General features: G+C 51.7%; 1 protein-coding gene and 1 pseudogene across 1 annotated transcript; both read left to right on the forward strand.

Moving 5' to 3' along the window:
- Positions 1-3,782: 3,782 nt before the first annotated feature.
- LOC144161620 (iris pseudogene) lies at positions 3,783-4,919 on the forward strand (annotated as a pseudogene).
- A 4,385-nt stretch (positions 4,920-9,304) lies between these two features.
- LOC144161979 (uncharacterized) lies at positions 9,305-18,959 on the forward strand. Its single transcript, XM_077692519.1, has 3 exons — positions 9,305-9,493; positions 14,858-17,038; positions 18,842-18,959. The coding sequence occupies exon 2, from the start codon at positions 15,008-15,010 to the stop codon at positions 16,961-16,963; it is 1,956 nt and encodes a 651-aa protein (XP_077548645.1). The 5' UTR covers positions 9,305-9,493; positions 14,858-15,007; the 3' UTR covers positions 16,964-17,038; positions 18,842-18,959.
- Positions 18,960-20,043: the final 1,084 nt, after the last annotated feature.

Genomic DNA, 20,043 nt, shown 5'->3' on the forward strand with positions numbered 1-20,043 from the left:
TTGGAGACCGCCTTGTCGGGGAGCCTCTGTAATCGCGACGGGTGGGCGAAGCATAGCGGGCTGGCGACGGCGAACGTGACGGACGACTCTCCTCGGAAGACTGACGCGTGGCGAGGTACTCAGAAATGGCGACGGGCCGTTCGCCAAAACGAGGACGGCGGGCGGTCGGCGGGATTCCTGGTAGCCCGATCTCGCGGTAGGGGCAGCGTCGATAAACATGCCCTGGCTCGCCACAGTGATAGCACAATGGCTGGCGGTCCTCGGTGCGCCACACGTCGGTCTTGCGGATTTGCGGACGAGCCGGGAATTCCCTTTGTGGCCAAGATCCAGGAGGTTGCGGTCGGGAGTACGTCGGGGGTGGCATAGTCGCTGCCGTCGGCGCTGTGGCCATGTGACAGCGGAGAGCAGTCGCGTAATCCATTTGGGGCATAAGCTGGGTTCGGGGCGGCTCAGGAGCGGAAATTGCTTGACGAAGGGGCTCAGGAGCAGAAATTGCTTGGCGAATTTCTTGCCGCACAACATCCGCAACCGAGATGACAGCTGGCTGCGACGGCGCTATTCCTATTCCGCACTTTGCCAACTCCTCACGAACAACCGAGCGGACAAGTTCGCGCAGGTTGTTGTCGCCCATAGTGGTGGACAGTGATGCCGCGGACGGGCTCGGAGTTTTGATCGACGTTCGGGCATACTGGCGGCACCGCTCCTGCACAGCTCGCTCAATGGCAGTTGCCTCCTTAATAAATTCTTGCACAGTACGCGGTGGGTTGCGCACAAGGCCTGCGAAGAGTTGTTCTTTGACGCCGTGCATGAGATACCGAAGCTTTTTGGGCTCGGACATATCGGGATCCGCGCGCCGGAACAGACGGGCCATGTCCTCGACAAACATCCCGACGCTTTCATTTGGCTTTTGTATCCGTATTTCCAGAAGGCTTTGCGCACGGTCTCGACGGTCGCTGCTGGCGAAGCTGTCGCGCACTTCCCGGCGGAAGTCGTCCCATGTCTCTAACCTTCGTTCGCGATATTCAAACAAAATCCGCGCCCCGTCTTCTAGCGAGTAGTAGACATTCTCAAGCTTTTGTTCAGGTGTCCACTTGTTGAAACTGGCGACGCGCTCGAATTGGTCAAGCCAGTCATCTACGTCCTCGGAATTGGTTCCGTAAAAGCTGCTGGGAGTACGGGGCTGCTGAAGCATCAGCTGAGGCGGCAGCGATGCTTGAGCCATTACCTCTGGTTCAGAAACCTGGCGCCTTGGTGCGGTGTCAAGCAGGAGGCCGTGTTCTGGAGGTAGGCCTAGCTTGCGGCGGCTGCAGCGATGTACGGGCGTGCAGACGCTGGGAGGTCGCTCAGGGCTTTCAGAGGGCGACCTGGGCATCAGATGCTCCGGTACCCAGCACCTCCACCAGTGTCACGGTGCAACAATTGATGAGGGCCAGCAGGAGAGAGAAAAGAGGGTTTATATTGGAAAACTTGTGCCTGATGCCTGGTAGCAGTCGCACCAAGAACACGCGCTCACGAAGGGGGCACGTTCTCGTCTTCCTCGCGGCTTAGGCGGTGATGATCATGCGTGTCATTTCCATGATGAGGATGAGGATGATGGAGACACGCCAGAACGCCGCACACCGGCTCTGGACGATTGGCGTCTGCGCTCTGTTGCTGGTTACACACGTAACAATATCATCTATCCGAGTTTGTTCCCTATCCAGGTAGCTCATTTTCTGCCCCTAAGCGTTACTCCTAACATAATTCTCTCTATGGCACGTTGAGCGGACCTAAGCTTGCTTTCTAATTATTTTGTAAGTCGCCAAGTTTCCGCTCCGTATGTCATCAGACTCATCACCGACAGGACGCATTGGTTGAATATTTTAGATGCGAAGCATCTCAAGGTCGGGGCTATGTCCCTCCCTTGTCGTTGTCGTTGTTGTTGCGCCGTCCACACCCCCACTGCGCATGCTCGGCTTGCTGAACGCCCGGTACCTTCTATGGCTCCTTGAGCGACAGTGTTGCCGGTGTCTTCCTGGACCGGCACGAGACGAGCACGCTTCCACTTTAAGGGCTCCTGGAGCGACAGTGTTGCCTGTGTCTTCCTGGGCCGGCACGAGACGAGCACGCTTCACGCGCCTTCGACGTTTCATCGTCGTCGGCAGCGGCGTGCGTCGGCGAGTCTCGGCGGGCCGTGATTACAAGCAGCCCACAACCATTCGGGGAACGTGCTTCGACCTCATCTTCAGCAACTTTAGGGTTCATCCACAAAACAGCCCTTGACTTTACATTTCACAGAGAACGCCAACCACAGCTCGACGTCACCTACGTTGAACATGTTGATGATGATGCCTAAATAAAGACACTCATACCACGTACAACGTCTCTCTCTCTCTCTCTCTCTCTCTAATGCCTCTCCCCTCTAACACCCCCACCTCCTCCAATAAAATTACACAATCTTCCCGCAGGGGAACCCTGAGTAGTATGCGAAACAGCCATGGGGTCAACGCAATTTCCCATTTCGTAGTTCCGGTAAGTGAAAAGTGTGGTAGTTACCATGGGAACCAAACGGAAATATAACGGTAGCTTCGTACCTCAATCTCACGGAAACGACGAAATTGAAAACTAATGGGCACTTGAATCGACCCCATGCCTGCTTCGCATACTACTCAGGGTTCCCCTACGGGAAGAGGGTGTAATTTTTTTCTTTTTAGGGATAGAGGCATGTTACTTTTCATTATTTGCGAGTGCTTGCCGAATGCACCCCATCCCAGTCCTATTCTGTGCCTGATTTCTTTCCCGTGGTTTGGGTCCGCACTGTCCATCTGGCAAAGGTAGTTATATTCTTGTACTTGTTCCAGTGTTTCGTCTCCTAGTCCAAAAAAGGCGCGTTCAGCATGTTTATTTATCACCACTTTAGTTTTATTCATGTTTATCTTTAGCTCGACAGCGAAGCTCTGTGATTTTAGTTCCTCAATCATATTTTAGAGTTTCTCTCAGATTCACTGAGCAAGGCTATGTTCATACCTTAAATGGCTCAAGTATTTGCCATTTATCCGTAAGCCTACGTTTTCCAAGTCAAGCCTCCTGAATACATTCTCCAGACATGCTGTGAACAATTTTGGTGAGATGGTATCTTCTTGTCGCACTCAAGAGGGCGATAAAAAACGGATGGGTCAGAGATTTTCTGTGGAATAAAACTGAACCTTAAATAACAGAACCTACTTTTTTTAAAAAGCACGAAACCGGTGGTAGGCTTCCATGGCACGGAAAGAGAAAAAAAGATGATGATAATAATGAGAGGGCACTTTCGGCGATCATACACTAACGCTTTCGCAATCACTACATCAATGCTTAGGTATCCTCGTAAACTTTGTGTTGCCGCTAGGTTTGTCCATGAAACATTAACACCATTATCGTCTCTACTGCGACAATGATCATCATTACCGTTACCATCTTCCCAGGGCGAGGGCACGTGCACGTACGAATGGGAAGACGAGGTGAAGTCAAGCGTCAAGTGGTGCTACGTTGGAGGCTAAGTCGACAGACAACTGTTTAATCAAGTACGTATGCACGCCTACTCAACCTCTTCTATTCCTTGCTCGGCGCCTGAAAGGTGTGAGAAGGGGCTTTTAAACCACGCGGTGTCCAGTACGGATCACACAGCGCCAGTCGCATACCTGCGAATAGTCTTGAGCTAGGATGTTAAGCAAACTGCATTCAATTATCTAAAGGTAACGCTGTAAGCATTTCCCTTAAAAATTACATCCATCTCGGCTTTTTACGGGTACTGACGATTAGCCATGCCAAAGTGCCTGAGTCACCCGATAGCCCACATTGCGGTCGACCTCTACAACCAGATTGCGCACTCCAGGGTAGACCACCAAGACAACGTAATATATTCGCCGCTCAGTGTTGCAGCCGTCCTCGCCATGGCCCTTGGCGGAGCCGGTTCCAAGACCGCCGACGAGCTTTTCTCCGTTCTCCACGCCAAGGGTGACAAGATACACGAGAAGTTCGCCGAATTCTTGCCGAAGATGTCGAGCCACTCCCAAAAGGTGCACTTCTATGTCGCGAACCGCATCTACAGCGACCAAAAGTTCCCCGTACTGGACAGCTACGCCAACTTCCTGAAAGAGTCCTACGGCTCAGCGATCGTTCCGGTCGACTTCGAGAACAGCAGCGAGGCCATCCGCGTCGGTATCAACGTGTGGGCTAAGACTGCGACCGCGTCCAAGATCGCCGACTTGCTTAAACGAGGCACCGTGGGCCCTTCGACCAGCGTGATGCTGGTCAACGCCACGTACTTCAAGGGTGCCTGGAAGTCGCCGTTTAAGGCTGGCTCAACGTCCCGGCGGGACTTCCACGTCAGCTGCAATGCCAAGGTTCAAGTGGAGATGATGAACCAGCAGCAGACCTTCGCCACGTCTAGCTGCAGCCATCTCAAGGCCAGGGCTATTGAGTTGCTGTACGACGGCGGAAATGCCTCAATGGTTATACTCCTCCCAGACGAGATAGAGGGACTGTCGCACCTGGAACGTAATCTATCCATCGCCAGACTCAAGGCGATCGTGGACGACCTCAAGGACACGCCCGACGTAATGCTCAGTTTGCCTAAGGTCCACCTCGAACAGGGCCTGAGCCTCAAAAATGCTCTGGTGGCGATGGGAGTCGTCGCGCTGTTCTCGAACAGCTGCGACCTGTCCGCCGCGTTTATGAATGGCAAGCCCGTTGTTTCAGACATCGTTCACAAGTCATTGCTTAACATCGACGAGGAGGGCACGGAGCCTGCGTCAAGTCCAGCCGAAGCGGTGAACAAATCAGCGTCGCAGTCCGGGGAAAAGTCCACAGAGTTCATTGTCGACCATCCGTTCATGTGGTTCATCAAGAGGCAGAAGCCAGGCGTGATTATGCTCATGGGTGCCGTGCGAAAGCCGTAACGTGTGTTTAAATGTAAAGATTTGAATGACGCCCCATCTTTTTTGGACTTTTTTTAATAGCGATGCCTCATTTCGTGCAATTCCAAAACATGTTTCCAATTTACGAAATAAATGCACAAATAGGCTCATTTTATGAATTGCTTTCATTGCGTTGACACTACCGTCCTAACTTAATTGAGCGAAATCAAGTGTACCAGACTGCACTACGCACAAAACTCTCTGCCAACAAAGGAATATGACATCTGTCGTTTTGTCACTACAGACGCATACATTACAGAAGGCATTCTGTCGCATGGCAGAGGCTGCAATTGAACACCTTTCGACACACCGCCCTGTGCCACCGCGACTTCCACATGTATACATACTGCCATGAGGTGGCCGAAGGTGGAAGGTGGACATCTCATTCACTCGCCTTGTCCCTCCATGCGGCGTTGTTGTCCGTCCACACCCCTCCCCCATTCTCCTCGCCACGCGAGCTGCGCTATCCGCCGCTGCACCCCCTCTCCTCTCCGATAGCGAACACTCTCTCGCGAGGGGCATTGGATTGGATTCGATTGGGTTGGCTTGGCTTGGATTGGTTTTGGATTGGATTGGATTAAAGTGGATTGTGTTGCGTCATAGCCGCGCCACGTTGCGTCATAGCCGCGGTCGTTCCAGCACCGGCGTTCCGATTTCCATCGATGCGTTGAATGGAGCCTAACAATTCTGCTATCTCTCGCGCACCCGTAACAAGCACCGATCACTGTGATAAGACAAGGCTGCGAAGCGGCGTGAACGTGATGCTGAACGCAAACGATTGAAGTGAGCAGCCGATTCCGAACTTCGTAAACGCGATACCGAACGCAAACGGTTGAAGCGAGCAGCCGATGCTGAACTTCGTCAACGTGAAGCCGCTGCCGTACGCGGATTGACGAAGAATACATCATACGCGTTCCTCACATGTTTCACGCAATTAGAGAATCAACCCAACGGAAACACCAAGTGAACCCCCAAGATGCGTCGCATCTCCACAGGGCTCCCCTTGCGGGAAGGTGGGGTAATTTTTTTTATTACTTTTGTTACCATTTGATAACTTATGACTGGGCTACACGGTAACTTTCTATTGACAATTGGGCTCTCCCCCAGAACTGCTCCCTATGTATTTACAATACATAGGGGTATTTACAATACATACTGGTGGGGCTGAAGATCGCAGAAGCCGTCCTCATCAATGAAGGGGGGGAGGGGGGTGCAGTTTCTTCGTTGCCTCTTTTCCCAGATGTTTCCCTGGGCCCGCATGCGGATAAAAAAAAAGCGTCGATGTTTTTTTGTTTTTGTTTTTTTTTTTTTCTTATTTGTCAAACCAGCCTCTGAAAGATGTTCCCCTGTTACGGATTGGAATATTTCCAAACGCCCAATGCCGAAACGCCATGCGACGACGGGCCTTATCCCACGCCAACAACTAGCGAATACAGACATTTTTTTTCTCTTGCTAGCTCCTTAGCGGCTCCAGCATCTGCTCTCACCACAACCATCAAACAAATTGAAATGTCCCAGAACAAAAAAAAGAGAGAGAAACAAAACAAGCTGGGGGATTGCTTTGTTTAGCATACCTACTTAGGGGGACTGACCAAGAAAATGAATCAGAGAGCAGAAGAAAGAATTTAGTAGTCAGATTCAAGAGAGATGGGGGGAAAAGAAAGAAAAAGGAACGAGAAACGAGATAAAAGACAGCGTGATCGGAGTAGTTTTAGCATGGCAGGCAAGCTGTCACCGAAATGAAGAAGTGAATGGCGTGACAAGCATCCCTTTAGCTGTCTTGTGATCCCTGGACGCACGTGAACTGTTTTCTTGGTATTTTTTGCGAGCACCACGCGCAAGCCTGGACGACGCGGAACACTCCTCATAAAACGCGTCCTCGCGTGCCCGCCAAGCATCAGGAGTACCGTACTTACCCGATTCTAACGCGCACCTTTTTTCCGCAAAAATAGGCCGAAAAATCGCATGCGCGTTAGAATCGGATACGAAACCGGAACTGCCGAAACAGCTGAAATTTTGTTCCACCCATCGCCATCGCCATCTTAAGATAGCGCCAAAGCTTTTAGCAACAATTTTTCGGATCTAGGCGCATAGGCTTTTCTTTCGGCGTTCACACAAATCGTCAAATTATTCCACTTTGCGTGCTTGATAATTGCAATGGCAGCAGCGGCAACGAAGGTGCACCGCTTCCGTGGCTTACGAGCGGCTCCCACGCGTTTACAACGAGCGCTTGGCTGAAGCGTATGCCTCTGGAGAAGCTCGCGGGATGGGCGTGCGAGGCGTGGGCCACAATCCCATCGAACATGCATGGTTGAACGTTCGTTCAGAAGTGTGGCATCGCGAACGCGCTTGACGGCACCAATGACGAGATGTTGCGGTCAGCGGAAGGCGACAAGGAGCTACCGGAGAGCGACGAGGAGTGAGATGACTGAGATTACTTCGGGGAATAAATCACCCGTTTCTCTCGCATTCGTTTTTCTTGCTCACAAAGTTCCTTGCGCGTTACAAACAGAGGTACAAGTTTTTTCAGTTTTTTGCCTGGACAATCGGGTGCGCGTTAGAATCGGGTAATTACGGTAACTATGACTCGGAGATTTTTGATGGCGCCGCACACATAAAGCTCAGCAACAACGGCTCCGTCGTTAAAGGAGTTCAGGGAATGTGTCCTGTGTTACCTGCTGGGGTGGATAGGGCTGCCGAGCTCAAATGCTGCAAGTTATACCTGACACTGCAGCTCTGTCTTTCCGATGGAAGCAAAAATCAGATGGCTGTGGGTGCCAGTGAACTCGTGGTTTACTACAGGGAGAGGTCAATCGGTGGGCTCCGTGACATTTGCACAGAAGCAGTTTAAGAAGTGGGCTAATAAGGTCCGCATATGAAAGCTTGCCTTTTCTGGCTTGCTGGGTTGTATCCGCTATCACACAAAGCTCGTTTTAATATTTCCTTGCGATGCAGCCAATTAGGGCGAATACTCATTCCCATCATTCATGATCTGCCGGCCGAGCCGTGCTAGAAAAATGTGTTTTGCTGAGCCAATCCTTAATGTGTGTTCAGGGCCCTAATTTTTGCTGACGTTTGGGCCTGGAAGGTGGGAACCAGAAAAACCGGTTTTGCCTTCCTGGCCCAAATTCAAACGGTCGTAACTTCTGCTACAGACCGGATAGGATGATGATGTCAGCCTTACTGCACTCCTTGATTTGTGCACAGTTTGCAGGTACCTTGTTAAGCGGCATTTCTCCCGCAGATTTTTTTTTTACGAAAGCTGTCACAAGATCAAATATAAAAATAAGAATAAATTTGGATGCATTCGTTTTACATGAAAACAAATTTTATATCTACACTCAGAATGAAAAACTACATATGTGCGTTTGCCTCAATTTTCAGCATCATAATGTTCATTGGTTTAAGACACATTGTGCCTCCTTAAAGGAGCCATGAAGAGAAAATACAACTTCGTGTAATTTGAAAGAACTAGGATTCAGTATCTCACTCAGCTCCATTACAGCCCCAAAGGGTGTTTTTTAACGAAAAAAAACAAGAAGTATTCAAAAACTTTCAAATTTTGCGCCACAGTGACGTGGTATGAGCAAGAATGACGTCATACGGGCCAACAATAAAACATAATTTTCAGTGCGTTAATTGCACGTTAGCATTCAAGTGATGTGGCCAAATGGAACTAGAGGCCCTATTACAGACGTCCAGTCATGTGTCGTCGCGATAGGACAGTTAGGCGGCCGCCAATAACACAAACAAGGTTCCGTGACGTCATAGAAAAGTTGCGGGAAATTGGCTAGGGGGTCGCGACCTTCCATCGTCGTCGCGACTGCTTCACACGTTTTCTTCAATATCTCCGTTATTTGTCCGGAGATTGCGATGATATTGGTATCATTGTTATCGGGACTAAGCAATCTTTCTAATAAACCCAACTTGTATTTTGTCTTCATGGCTCCTTAATTTCATTCAACGCGCGTATTTTCTCCTGTGGAAGATAAATTCAATGTATAAGCTCCAACAGAGGCAAAGTGAACACTTTTGCCCTTGGCAACCCCCCCCCCCCCCGTGTGGGTACGGACCAAACACTCCAAGGGCACCATCATCATCATCGATGTCTTCATCTTCTGATTGCCATCGTCGCTGACCACGCCCCCCGAGTGGGTATGCAAGTGTTTTGGAGGCCGGGACGGAAGTAGCAAAAGATTCCCTGCCGGCAGTGGCCAGCGCGATCGCTCCGCTGCAAAACCAATCAAAAGGTGCAATATATGCGCCGTCTTTAACTTACTTAAACACAACGGATTCCTTTCGCTTGTTTGTAGTGTCGGCCAGTGCGGGGAAGGAGGGGGGGGGGGGGGCGTTAGTGTTTGGGAAGAGAAAGAAGAGGTTGGCGCGTGCGCGTGCGGCGGGGCTCGTTCCGTGGTGGTTCTTCGACGGCGCTACTGGGTGGGCCGCCAGCTCCGTTCCTGCCGGCCCTGGCCGAGCCCGGAGACCAGCTGTGGCCCGTCGCAAGAGCCGCCGCTGGGAGACCACTGCGCCCTCGAAATTGCCCGACCCGCGCTACAGTGAGTCCTCTCGAAACCCTCAACTCGCCCAGGCTTGGGCCGAGGCTCAGCCCTTACGCAGTGCCCACTCTGCTTCTGCGGGCGTTGGCAAAATACCTTCTCCAAAATTCTACCGGTCATCGCCGCCCATTGGCTGCCCAAATTCACGTGACACGCGCCGGCAGAAATTCGGAAAAATTATTCTGCCGGCGCCGGCTGAATAATTTTCAAAAGACTGACTTTATACGCACGACGTCGTGTAGTCTGGCGGGAGCCATTATACGCACGACGCGACTATAGCGCCAACGCGGCAGTTGCTGAAAACTGAAAGCGCCCTCATATAACGGGTTGGCGGGTTCCCTAAGCCCCTTGGCGACTTCGACGGAAGCGGCATGACATTCGAAGTTGGGGCACGATTTAGTTGCTTTAGCGATTTCGATCCCGCCATTGAGAATTTCAGCTCCGGAACAACTCCTTTTTCGTAGTGAAAGCTACAAAAACAGTGGACGTCGTCCATTCGCGGCTAAGTGTACAACTTGAACGACTGCAAAAGAAACTGAAGTACACAAACGCGACAACAGACTCTGACATCACGATAACAGAATCGGACAATAGACTAGGAAATCGCCGTGAGTTATTATTTTCCGAACGATCGGTGCAGTTTGTTGTTGAGTGTCGCGGTTGGTCGCGTGACTGTCATGTTACACACTGATACTTCTACGCATGCCGTTTTGTTTTAGCGTCCGGAATAAACTGCTTCTTTCTGTTTCTTGCGTGTCGGCGTCATATCGTCGAGGGGGGTCAGGCTCGCGAACCCTTCGCACATGAAGTTCCATCGCGACGTATACATAAACCAAGCAGTTCTTGGAACGTTCAGTGCACATTTGGTTTCTAACTTTTAGTGTACGTCAATGGCTAATGCCCAAAGCAAACATGAAAGCTGTTATCATTGCTCCACACATGTGGATGTGCTTGAAATGAAATGTCGTGGGTATTCATTTCGAAATGGTGAAAATTGCCTTGCATGTGGCCACTGAAATCCGTTTAAGAATAAAATGAATTGGGGGTGCATCTGACTTCGTTTTTTAATAATTTGTTGCAACTGAATTTGAACCTGTAACTTTCTTAATGCGCATGAGTAGAACAATTTGCCGCATTGTTTAAGCTATCGGTCAACGTAATCCTCCATATACGTGATAATTCTAAATGTAGGACAGGTGCTTCCACCCCGCAGTATTAATTCGGAGGCTGGTTAAGAGCACCGCCATCCGTTAGGGTTCGATGCGATCGCAACCCGAGCGCTTCTCAACTGCATTGACTATGCAGATTTTAAGCCGAGATAAAAAATGCGTGAAAATTATAACCTAGGTTATTTTTAGGTAGCTGAACGTTATTCAAGAGCCCCAAATTTCCCATCGGTCGGTCTGTCAAGGACGTAATGTGACACAGAGCATGTTAAATAAGTCGCATAGCTGCAATCGTAGGTGAAATAAATGCATTATCCGGTTCTATGTCGTGCTTTGTATCCATAACATCAGCTGTGATTTTTTTTATTGCGATACGGAGCGCAAAAGCTAATCGAAAACCCATTTCGAGGAGCGTTGTACGGTTGTCATTTGAACCATCGGCTTCGCGACCCATGATGCGACGGAAAAGGGCGATACAGACGCTTGGAAACAGCGCGGCGCCGGTTGCTTTGGCTGCCGCGTTGGCGCGTCACTCACGTCGTGCGTATAGTGGCTTCCGCCAGACCACACGACGTCATGCGTATAAAGTCAGTCTTTTCAAAATTTTGTCGGTAGTAGAACTGAAAGTAGCGTAGCCAAACCAGCCTCATCTAATCTAGCCTATTGTAACCTATCATGACCTAAACAAACCAAGCCCAACGAAACCGAACCTACCTTGACTCAACTACACCGAACGCAAACTATCGTAAACCCAGCTCAAACCATAGAAGTCCTATTAAACCGTAACCTTCGGTTTCAAAACGGGTACGATGCCCAACCGCCAGGGGAGCAGCCGAAAGTGCGGTGTTTGCGGAATACTTCTCCCATAACTGCTTCACGTTAACCGATCACAGAGTGCTGCCGCTAGGCTGCTGCCGGTAGGATAGCTCGTATTTAAACATTTTGCAACAGGCTGCAGGAGTCCACCTGGTTCGGGCGACTTGACAAACGACACCTGCCCACATGGGCTTGAGGTTCATTTGGTCCCATCTGCTGCTCAGAAACCTTACCATTCAACAGAAAGTGCAACACAGGTTCACTATGGACAGGACACAGAGGGCGCGCAGGCGCGCAGTCCTTGGCTGATCCTCCCCTTCCAATGGTCGCTACTTCTGATATCCTCGAAAGCACCTCGCGTTTCGCGATCATTCCCAAGCATCTTGGACACGGCTGTTGACTACCTGAAGGACAAATAGCTTCCTAAAATTGACTCTCCACTTGGGAATGATCGCGAAACGCACAGCGCTGTCGAGAATATCAGAAGTATCGACCATTGGATGGGGAGGATCGACCCGAGAACTGCGCGCCTGTCCTGTCCTGCTCCCTCCGTGTCCTGTCCATAGTTAACCTGTTGTTGCACTTTCTGTTGGATGGAAAGGTTTCTGAGCAGCAGATAGGACCAAATAAACGCCAAGCGCGCTATGTGGGCAGGTGTCGTTTGTCAAGTTACCTGCACCGTGGACTCCCGCAGCCTGTTACAAAATGTTTAAATACGAGCTATCCTTAGTTCTTTCCAGAATGTACAACGAAGCCAATAACAAATCTCTGCCTCCGTCATACGCTGCTTCGCATGCAGTTCTAATCTCCAATGCAGAAGAAATAGAAGAACTAAGGAATGCAAGTCCTACCGGCCAGTTTCCTCAACCAGAATAGATTGCAAAATCTACAGCCTCCTTGCCTGCTTGCCTACAGCCTGAATGAAGCTTGCTTGCAAGCACCATTTTGAAGGTTCTTGCAAGCAGGCTTCAAACAGTTCCTGATCGAATGACCGGCCCGCATCAAACATGCGGAATCAGAGGCTGCAGCATACTGACAAACATACACACGGCGAGATGTGCGCTGGATTGCGCTGACGCCGTGAACACAGGAGTCGCGGTTATCCAGATTGTCCTCGAAAGAGGTTTGACTGGGTATCCCACCACACTGTTTTCGGTACTCGAACACGTATTGCAGTACTCCTCTGATCGTGAAAAGCAGTTGGGAGCACCCATCGATGTGCATTGTTCTGTACGGCAGGGCTGCCCCCTGAGCCCCTATCGCAGCGGTTCTCAACCATGAACGTGTCGGGGACCCCTTCCGGGCTTGCAAAAGTGATGGGGGACCCAACGATGAACTATGTTGATCCTTGTCATGATTTCCAAGAATTGTCACTTGCAGCTAAAGTCTACAAAACACTTATTAATGGCCGCCTTTTGTGTCCGACTTCTATGCTGATGCGTGTCCTTTTGTCAAACAATTTGCTCTTGCAGCTAATAGTCAATCAACCGAACGCATACAAGCTACCTTTTGTGTGTCTGGCTTTGCCGCAGAGCTGATTTGCTGTGCAAAAAGCCAACATTAAACCATGGGCTACGCTAAGCTAGCTACGCCAAAGAATATTTTGCGCTCCCAGCAAGGTTTAGCAAAAAAGAAATTTCCCCGCATTTCCCCGAGGGGAAGAATGTGAAAGTGCGAATGCATGAGTTGAATTTGCGCGGTTCGGTAATGTTCGCGAAAGAGAGATCACACACACACACACACAACTACAAAGAAAGAAAGATGCATTTATTCACAGACACCTATTTGTGTTGTCGTTGTCCCTTCTCACGCCCGATTCCTGGCCAATCCCCCACGTGGGTATGTGCCATGCACAGTCACCTATTTGTGTTGTCGTTGTACTTGATTGCTAGAGCGGATCTCAGCTTTGAAATTTCGTGTCAGTACTCCTTTAAGCGGGTGCATTAGCCCTTCTCACGCCCGATTCCTGGCCAATCCCCCACGTGGGTATGTGCCATGTCAGCGGCCAGGCAGCGCGCGCCCATCTCCCCCCGTTGCCAAGGAAGACGAGGATATTCCTGGCCAATCCCCCACGTGGGTATGTGCCATGTCAGCGGCCAGGCAGCGCGCGCCCATCTCCCCCCGTTGCCAAGGAAGACGAGGAGCGCGCGCACCCGCAGCTGTTGCTATGTGGACGGACGGCGGTCACCGGAATTCAGGGTCGCTTATAAAGTGCATTCGAACTTAAAAAATGAATGGGGGAGCGGGGTGAAAAGTTTCGGGGAGGCTTTGGCGGATCCTTGCAATTCCCTCTCGGACCCCCATCTGAGAACCACTGCCCTATCGTTTTGTAATTACAGTAGAGTTTGTATTTCTAACTCGGATAATTAGAACTTGACGTTAATACAAATATATTTTAAAAGTTTCTTTCGCAAAGCTATGTTATCAATGTATTTTAAAGCCGCTTCATTCAAACTCCTGAATTGCGTAAATTCGGTTAATTCGTATTTTTCGCTTGTCCTTGCCGGAAAACGTACGCTGCATTTGCCGCTTCTAGCTGCACATCTGCATCCTTATATCACTTACAGTCACGAATAAAGCCGATTGCATACACGCGTATCGGAACAATCGCATGTAGGTTGAGCTATCTGCCCTTGCTGGCATCAAAAAGTGCTTGAACTCTCATGCAAATGTAAAGCCGTCATTCATTCGTGATTTCTTCATTCGTGATTTCTTCGTGTGAGAGGATGAAAATGAGCGCCGAAAATGAGGCATATTTGTAGACGAAAAAAACAGAGAAGAAAATGCAGGTTTCTCGCTGTATACGAAGTCGAAAGCGAGAGATGAAAAACGCGTGCGCAATGCGGGACAAATGTCTCGGAGGCCCTAAACGGCGCGGTTTCCCCAGTGGGATCTCCTCCAATGGCCCACCCAAAGTACGTCATGTCACGGAGCAATTGCTCTTTGATACGGCAAACCACAAGTCGGGTAAACGGTGGGTGCTAGCTCTCGGTTATCCTTACACAAGGTGATCTCCCAAGAACCACTCTCAACATACACAAAAAAATGCAGCGCACATAACTCAATAAAAGTGGTATGAAGACCCCCGTATTGGTATTCTGCAACCTCGACTAAATAGTCGCGCGCACCGTCACGTCGTATTCCCGTAACGTCCAGGAGTGCTACTAGCATTTTAGTCTTTTTGAGCGTGCGGTGGTGTATATATTAGCTCAGTCTAAACTGCGTGTTTAGCGCGTACTTTGATATACTGATGCTCTACTGAACGGCGGGGCTCGGTTAAGCACAGCTTTCTTTCGGTTACGCGGCGTTGGTACGTGACAAAGCCGGCCTCGTCGTTGCACGTCGGCCTTTGTGAATTTAACGCCCACCATTGCTTTCGCAGGTTGCTCGCTACCGAGCAGTCCTCCCTCTTCGCGCAGAGTACCCGGCGGGCAGCTGTGCGAGCCGAACGGCAGCGGCTTGAAGTGAGCCCGGGCTTCACTCGCGGAGATCACAAGTGAGCTGAGCTTGCGCACTCGCGGCTCTAGCCAAGATGATGAACCCGGCGCAAGGCGTTGCCGCCCCCACCGGTCCTCCTGCGCCCACCACCCCAACGCCTCCACAAGCGGCCCCGGAAGCTCCTCCGCCGGCCGCTGCTACGCCGCCTCAAGCTCCCCCGGACGTTCCCCCGCCAGCCGCTGCTACGCCGCCTCAAGCTCCCCCGGACGTTCCCCCGCCGGCGGCTGCTACGCCGCCTCAAGCAGCACCCGACGTTCCTCCCCCCGAGCCCGCTACCCCCACACAGGCAGTCGCATTCGTCGCACCCGCAGAGCCTCCTCCGCCGGCCCCTTTAAAAGTTGTCGCAGGTCTAGGCTCGCAGGCGCCCCCTCCGAAAGTGGTCGCATCTCGCCGACCTTCGGAGGGCCAGCCAGTACAGTCATTCTCTGCCAACGCGCAGAGGGTGCCCGTCTCTGACCCAGTCAAGAGGGAGTACCTGACTGCAGTCAAAACCTACGAGCAGCAGGTCGGGCCCAACACCATTCGCGGCAAGATGATCGTCGAATGCTTGCCCATCGCTCCCGGGGCCACGGCGGCCGAGCAGAGGCTTTCCCCTCTGCCGGGAACGGGGTACGCCCCGGAAATGTACATGGGGCCTGGTAGGGACTATATGTGCGCGCCCATGGGAAGCGGCCACGGTCATCCGACGGGCGGGGGGGCCCCGCCGAACGTGCAGCGAAGTCGGGAGGATTTCCGAGAATTAGCTCTCGGCCACAACGTTGACTTCGCTAAAATGGCCGAAATGGGTCCTGAAATCCGCAGGCTCTTGGACATGGGAAGCCAAATAGACCAAATTTTGGACATCACCAACATGCCTCCTGCAGGCAGGCGTCCTAGCGGCTACGCAGAGCCTACTGGGCCGATCACGGCGCAGTCTTACGGTAGACCGCCGCCGCCTCCCGCCTATGGCGTGCCGATGGGCAGGTGCAGCGCGGAGGCGTGTCCGCGAGACCCTCGTTCGTACGTGGAGCAAGAACCGCGGATGGGCGGGCGGCCCAGTTACGAGGGGCCAAATTACGCGAGGCGACCGTGCTCAAGAGAGACGACTGTCTACGTCGGGGAGAATAGGCCTGCAAAGAGGTCTATGAGCAGGGCATCGGACCTTTTAGAGAGAATACGGCGAGACATCGACGAGCACTGCGCAGAAAACGTACTGGAGAAAGGTCACGCAGGCGCTGGGAGCATTGATGACGGTGAGCGCGACGTGCGTATTCATCCCAGAAGAAACAGCCTGCCGCATGACAGTAGGCCGCCGAGCCGAAATGTTCGAAGAGCGTCGTACGACGACGGTGGCCGCAGCGACAGGCGAACGCCCTCGAAGCCACGGCGGCAAAGGTCGCGACGTCTCAAGAAGTCGTCCTCTTCGTCGTCTTCGTCGGTAGACAGGCCGCGCAGCAGGCGCTCGAAGCGTTCCAAGGACTCGAAAGGCAAAAAGACGCGGAGGCGTTCTCGAAAGAGCTCATCGTCATCCTCGTCGTCGTCATCTGGCTCACGGAGCAAGTCCAAGCCAAAGGGCCGTTCCATTGAGTTCGGGAGGAAGGTGACCGAACGGTTGAGCTCTTCATCGACGGGTCCGGAGATGGAGCTCGGCGAGACTCCCCAGCGTCAGCAGTGCCAGGGAATGGCACGGAGTGACATGCCGCCGCCGCAGCAGCAGCACCTGCAGAAAATCTCGCCCAGTAACACGCAGCACCACTACCTGAAAATCGCGCTCAGTGACACGCCCGACCAGCCTGTGGTGCGCTCGGCCAGCCCGATCAGGGGCACGAACCGGTCCGCCGAGAAAGGAATCGGGACGACGCAGTCCAAAACAGCCGGTGGCACACTCTGCAAGTACGGCGTTCAGAAGGAACCGATTGAGGATGAGGAGGCACCGCAGGGGCCGCAGGTGGCGTCGTCTGGAGGTCCCGTGTACAGATATGAAAGTTATCCGTCAGTCCATCCGCATTAGTGCCGCAACCTTTACGTCGACGACCGTGGGCCCCAGTGGCTCTCGACGACCGTTGCCACCCACTTGACCAATGAAGTGAGTACACTTGCCGACAGTTCACTAATCAGTTAAGATCCGCTGTCGTGCCAGCTTGGAACATTCGTGGAGGGGAAATATCGGAAAACTCTCAAATTACGGGGCTGGAGGTTCCTTAGTTACGCAACACAAGTAATTTGTGAGCAAAATTAGTGTGGCGGGGGCAGTTTCCTCGTGGTACGACCAAGCAAACGTCGCGGAATTACAGTGCATGACAAAACACCCGTTACTGCGCCTTTTCTCTTTTAGGGGCGAAGTCCCTTAGCGGCTGGGGCTGTTGGCGTCTCATGTCGTCGTCGTAACCGTCGTGTCATGTAGCCACGGTTCTAAAGCGTCAGGACACTCGTTTACGTCTCGCGCTAGCACGTAACGCGTACTAAAAAGAATACCGGGACGCCCATTTGCGCCTCGCGCTGGAACGGTTCCTAACACGTACTAAAAAAAAACACCGGGACACTCGTTCACGACTCGCGCTGGAACGCTTCGTAACGCGCACTAAACACCGAGACACTCGTTTACGTTTCGCGCGAGAACGCTTCGTGCTTCAAAGACCAGACACTTTTACAGCAAAGCTGTATAGCTCTGCCCCTCAACGTTGTCATCTCCGTTGGCAGAAACGCCAAGGCGCGAAGAATACTTATACACCGCATTGTTCGCTCCTCCCCAGGTTTCACGTCAGGGGAGATGGCTCTTTTTTTATGTGGATGACCAGCCAAGCTGAGGGGACAGAATTTTGAACAAAAGTATACGCACTCGGGTTGACACACTTTTTCCTGTTACAGGAAGGACCCCGGCCCTTACTGTAGCACGCAGGCCGTACTGCTGTGAAACCGCACCACTAATGGTGCGAGGCCGAGAGAGTTAATGTTGCTGACTCAGCGGACTCCGCTTCGCCCCACGGCGGATGCCTCCTTCGGTAGCAGTCCCCTATAAAATAAACGCGCACACACGAACGTCTAGTGCTATGGAACGCCTCGCGCTTCAAAAGTACGCGGAGCCTCGAAACCGTGGGCCCCAGAGTGGAGGGCTACCACCACCCTGGGGAGCCGGATGATACGAGCCATGCGCGTGATAGGAACGCGGACAAAGGCAGGGCGCACTCAGAAAAATAAGCAAATCCCTAACTTAATACAGCCTCGCTGTCAAAGTTTATTCCCCAATGAGAAAAGGGCCTTGGGCAAAAATCCAAACTGCTTCGTCCGTGTAGGGATGGCGCGATCGGATAGATGTCAGCTTCATAACGCGAAGGACCAAGGCAATTTTCTTCACAGAAAGTTGGCTTTCCTGCAGTGCGTTTCGGTGTGGACTACAGACATCAGTGAGGGGCTGAAAGCTTCGCTATAAAAAAAAACCCACAAGCTGTTTCCTATGGCCTCGGTTCTTAAGTGTGCGTGCAAGGTAATTAAAAACCGGTAGTGGCCATTGCAAGTTCATTGCAAGGTCATTTTGTCGAAGTGTCCGCTATGATGCTTGAAGACGCGTGATGTCCTGACAGGATGTGACGTCATACCGAATGCCGTGTTAAAGGCGAGGTCCAGCGATCTAGTAAATGGAGACGGTTAGGCAGGCGGTCGTATTTGCGGGGCTATGCAACAGACCCATCGTGGGACGTAAATACAGGGCGCAATTGGCATTTCAAACCATTTGCAGGCACGTCAAATGAATCCTAATTGCGCGGGTTTTTGCTTTTATAAGTTGGCGTTTATTTGCGGCAGAAGCTGAGAGGCGCCGCAAACGCGGAACAGTCGCATTTCCAGTGAATTTTCTTTTGTGTGTGAGCATGAAATTCTTCTCTCGTTTCAGATTCGGTTCACCTCGTGACGGACAGCTCAGGTCCATGAGCCGCGAAATCTTCGCCTTGGATCTCCTGCGCACTACTTTTCGTGCGCCGTCCATAGAATGCAAATAAAACGAGAGCCCTGGTGGACTCCAGGCGTCAGTTCCTGTGGCTCTTTTCTGCCCTTAAATATGAATTAAGGAAATCGATAGTAGAAAGACTTTAATATATACTATATAAAAAAACGCCTTTGACTTTAAAACACCAATATGCAACCACGCAGTTCAATCACTCGGGACACTTAAGTCGACTTACGTGCTTTGAAGGGAAAAGCCTGGCTATACACCAGAAGTTTGCCGAGTCGGACATTTTGCGGCAACCGGTGCGCCATCTGACGGGCCTTTCTTGGGGACTGCGTCGGGAGCAGACGACGCCGCAGTCACACGCTGTTGTTCCGTGCCGCGCGTGGATATCAGACGTCCCAGCGGCATCCAAAAATCGGTAAGTGTCATTTATTTGGTATGTCAGCAGCGCGAAGCTTAACAGTGATTTAAGGAGAACGTTCAAACGTCCGAGAGCTGTCAGGTGTGCCCATAAATTCCGTTCTCAACCCGCTAAGGCCGCGTGCCACCCTACGCACGCTTTGTCCTCACGGGGGTTGTCTGTAAGGCTACGTTTCGCCGCGCCAGCAGGACGCCCGACTTTTTATCCCCAATGATGGTTATTTTCTTAATTCTGGGCAGGTTGCCGTCATTACCTTTACTTTCGACGTAAAGAATCTGCTCGTCCTGGCGTCACTACGCCGTTGTTGGCTGCAACAACAATCAGCGTAAGCGCAAAGTGCTCATACAATAAACGTGCGAAGTGCACCACGACAAAAGAAGTGTTTGCATGTGCGGAGTCTATTCGCTGCACAAATTTCCTGCGTTCCTTGAGTGCCGCCGCGAATGAGTCGTCACGCTGAATCGGAAAGATTTCGAAGTTCCTAGCATATTTACGAGGGCAAGTACGGTCGTACGCTGATTTTGGAAGCACTGTTTATTCACCCTCATGCTCAATCCTTATCGCACATTTCTGCGCTCTGCAGGCATTCTCTGTTCATTTTATTGACGGCAAGCGAACAAAAATCAACCCGACACATATATGCTGCAGCACGGGTACGCGAAAAAGGCGAGCCGAAAGCGAAATAGTAGCGTCGCGGTGGCGGAGCACGCCCGATCAATTGCTG

The sequence above is a fragment of the Haemaphysalis longicornis genome, unplaced genomic scaffold, assembly GCF_048455015.1.
Source record: "Haemaphysalis longicornis isolate Haplotype H1 unplaced genomic scaffold, Haemaphysalis longicornis Haplotype H1 scaffold_12, whole genome shotgun sequence".
Lineage (NCBI taxonomy): Eukaryota > Metazoa > Arthropoda > Arachnida > Ixodida > Ixodidae > Haemaphysalis > Haemaphysalis longicornis.

What these genes read in the sequence shown, in the direction of transcription:
- LOC144161979 (XM_077692519.1), top strand. Translation starts at nt 15,008, where the DNA reads ATGATGAACCCGGCGCAAGGCGTTGCCGCCCCCACCGGTCCTCCTGCG.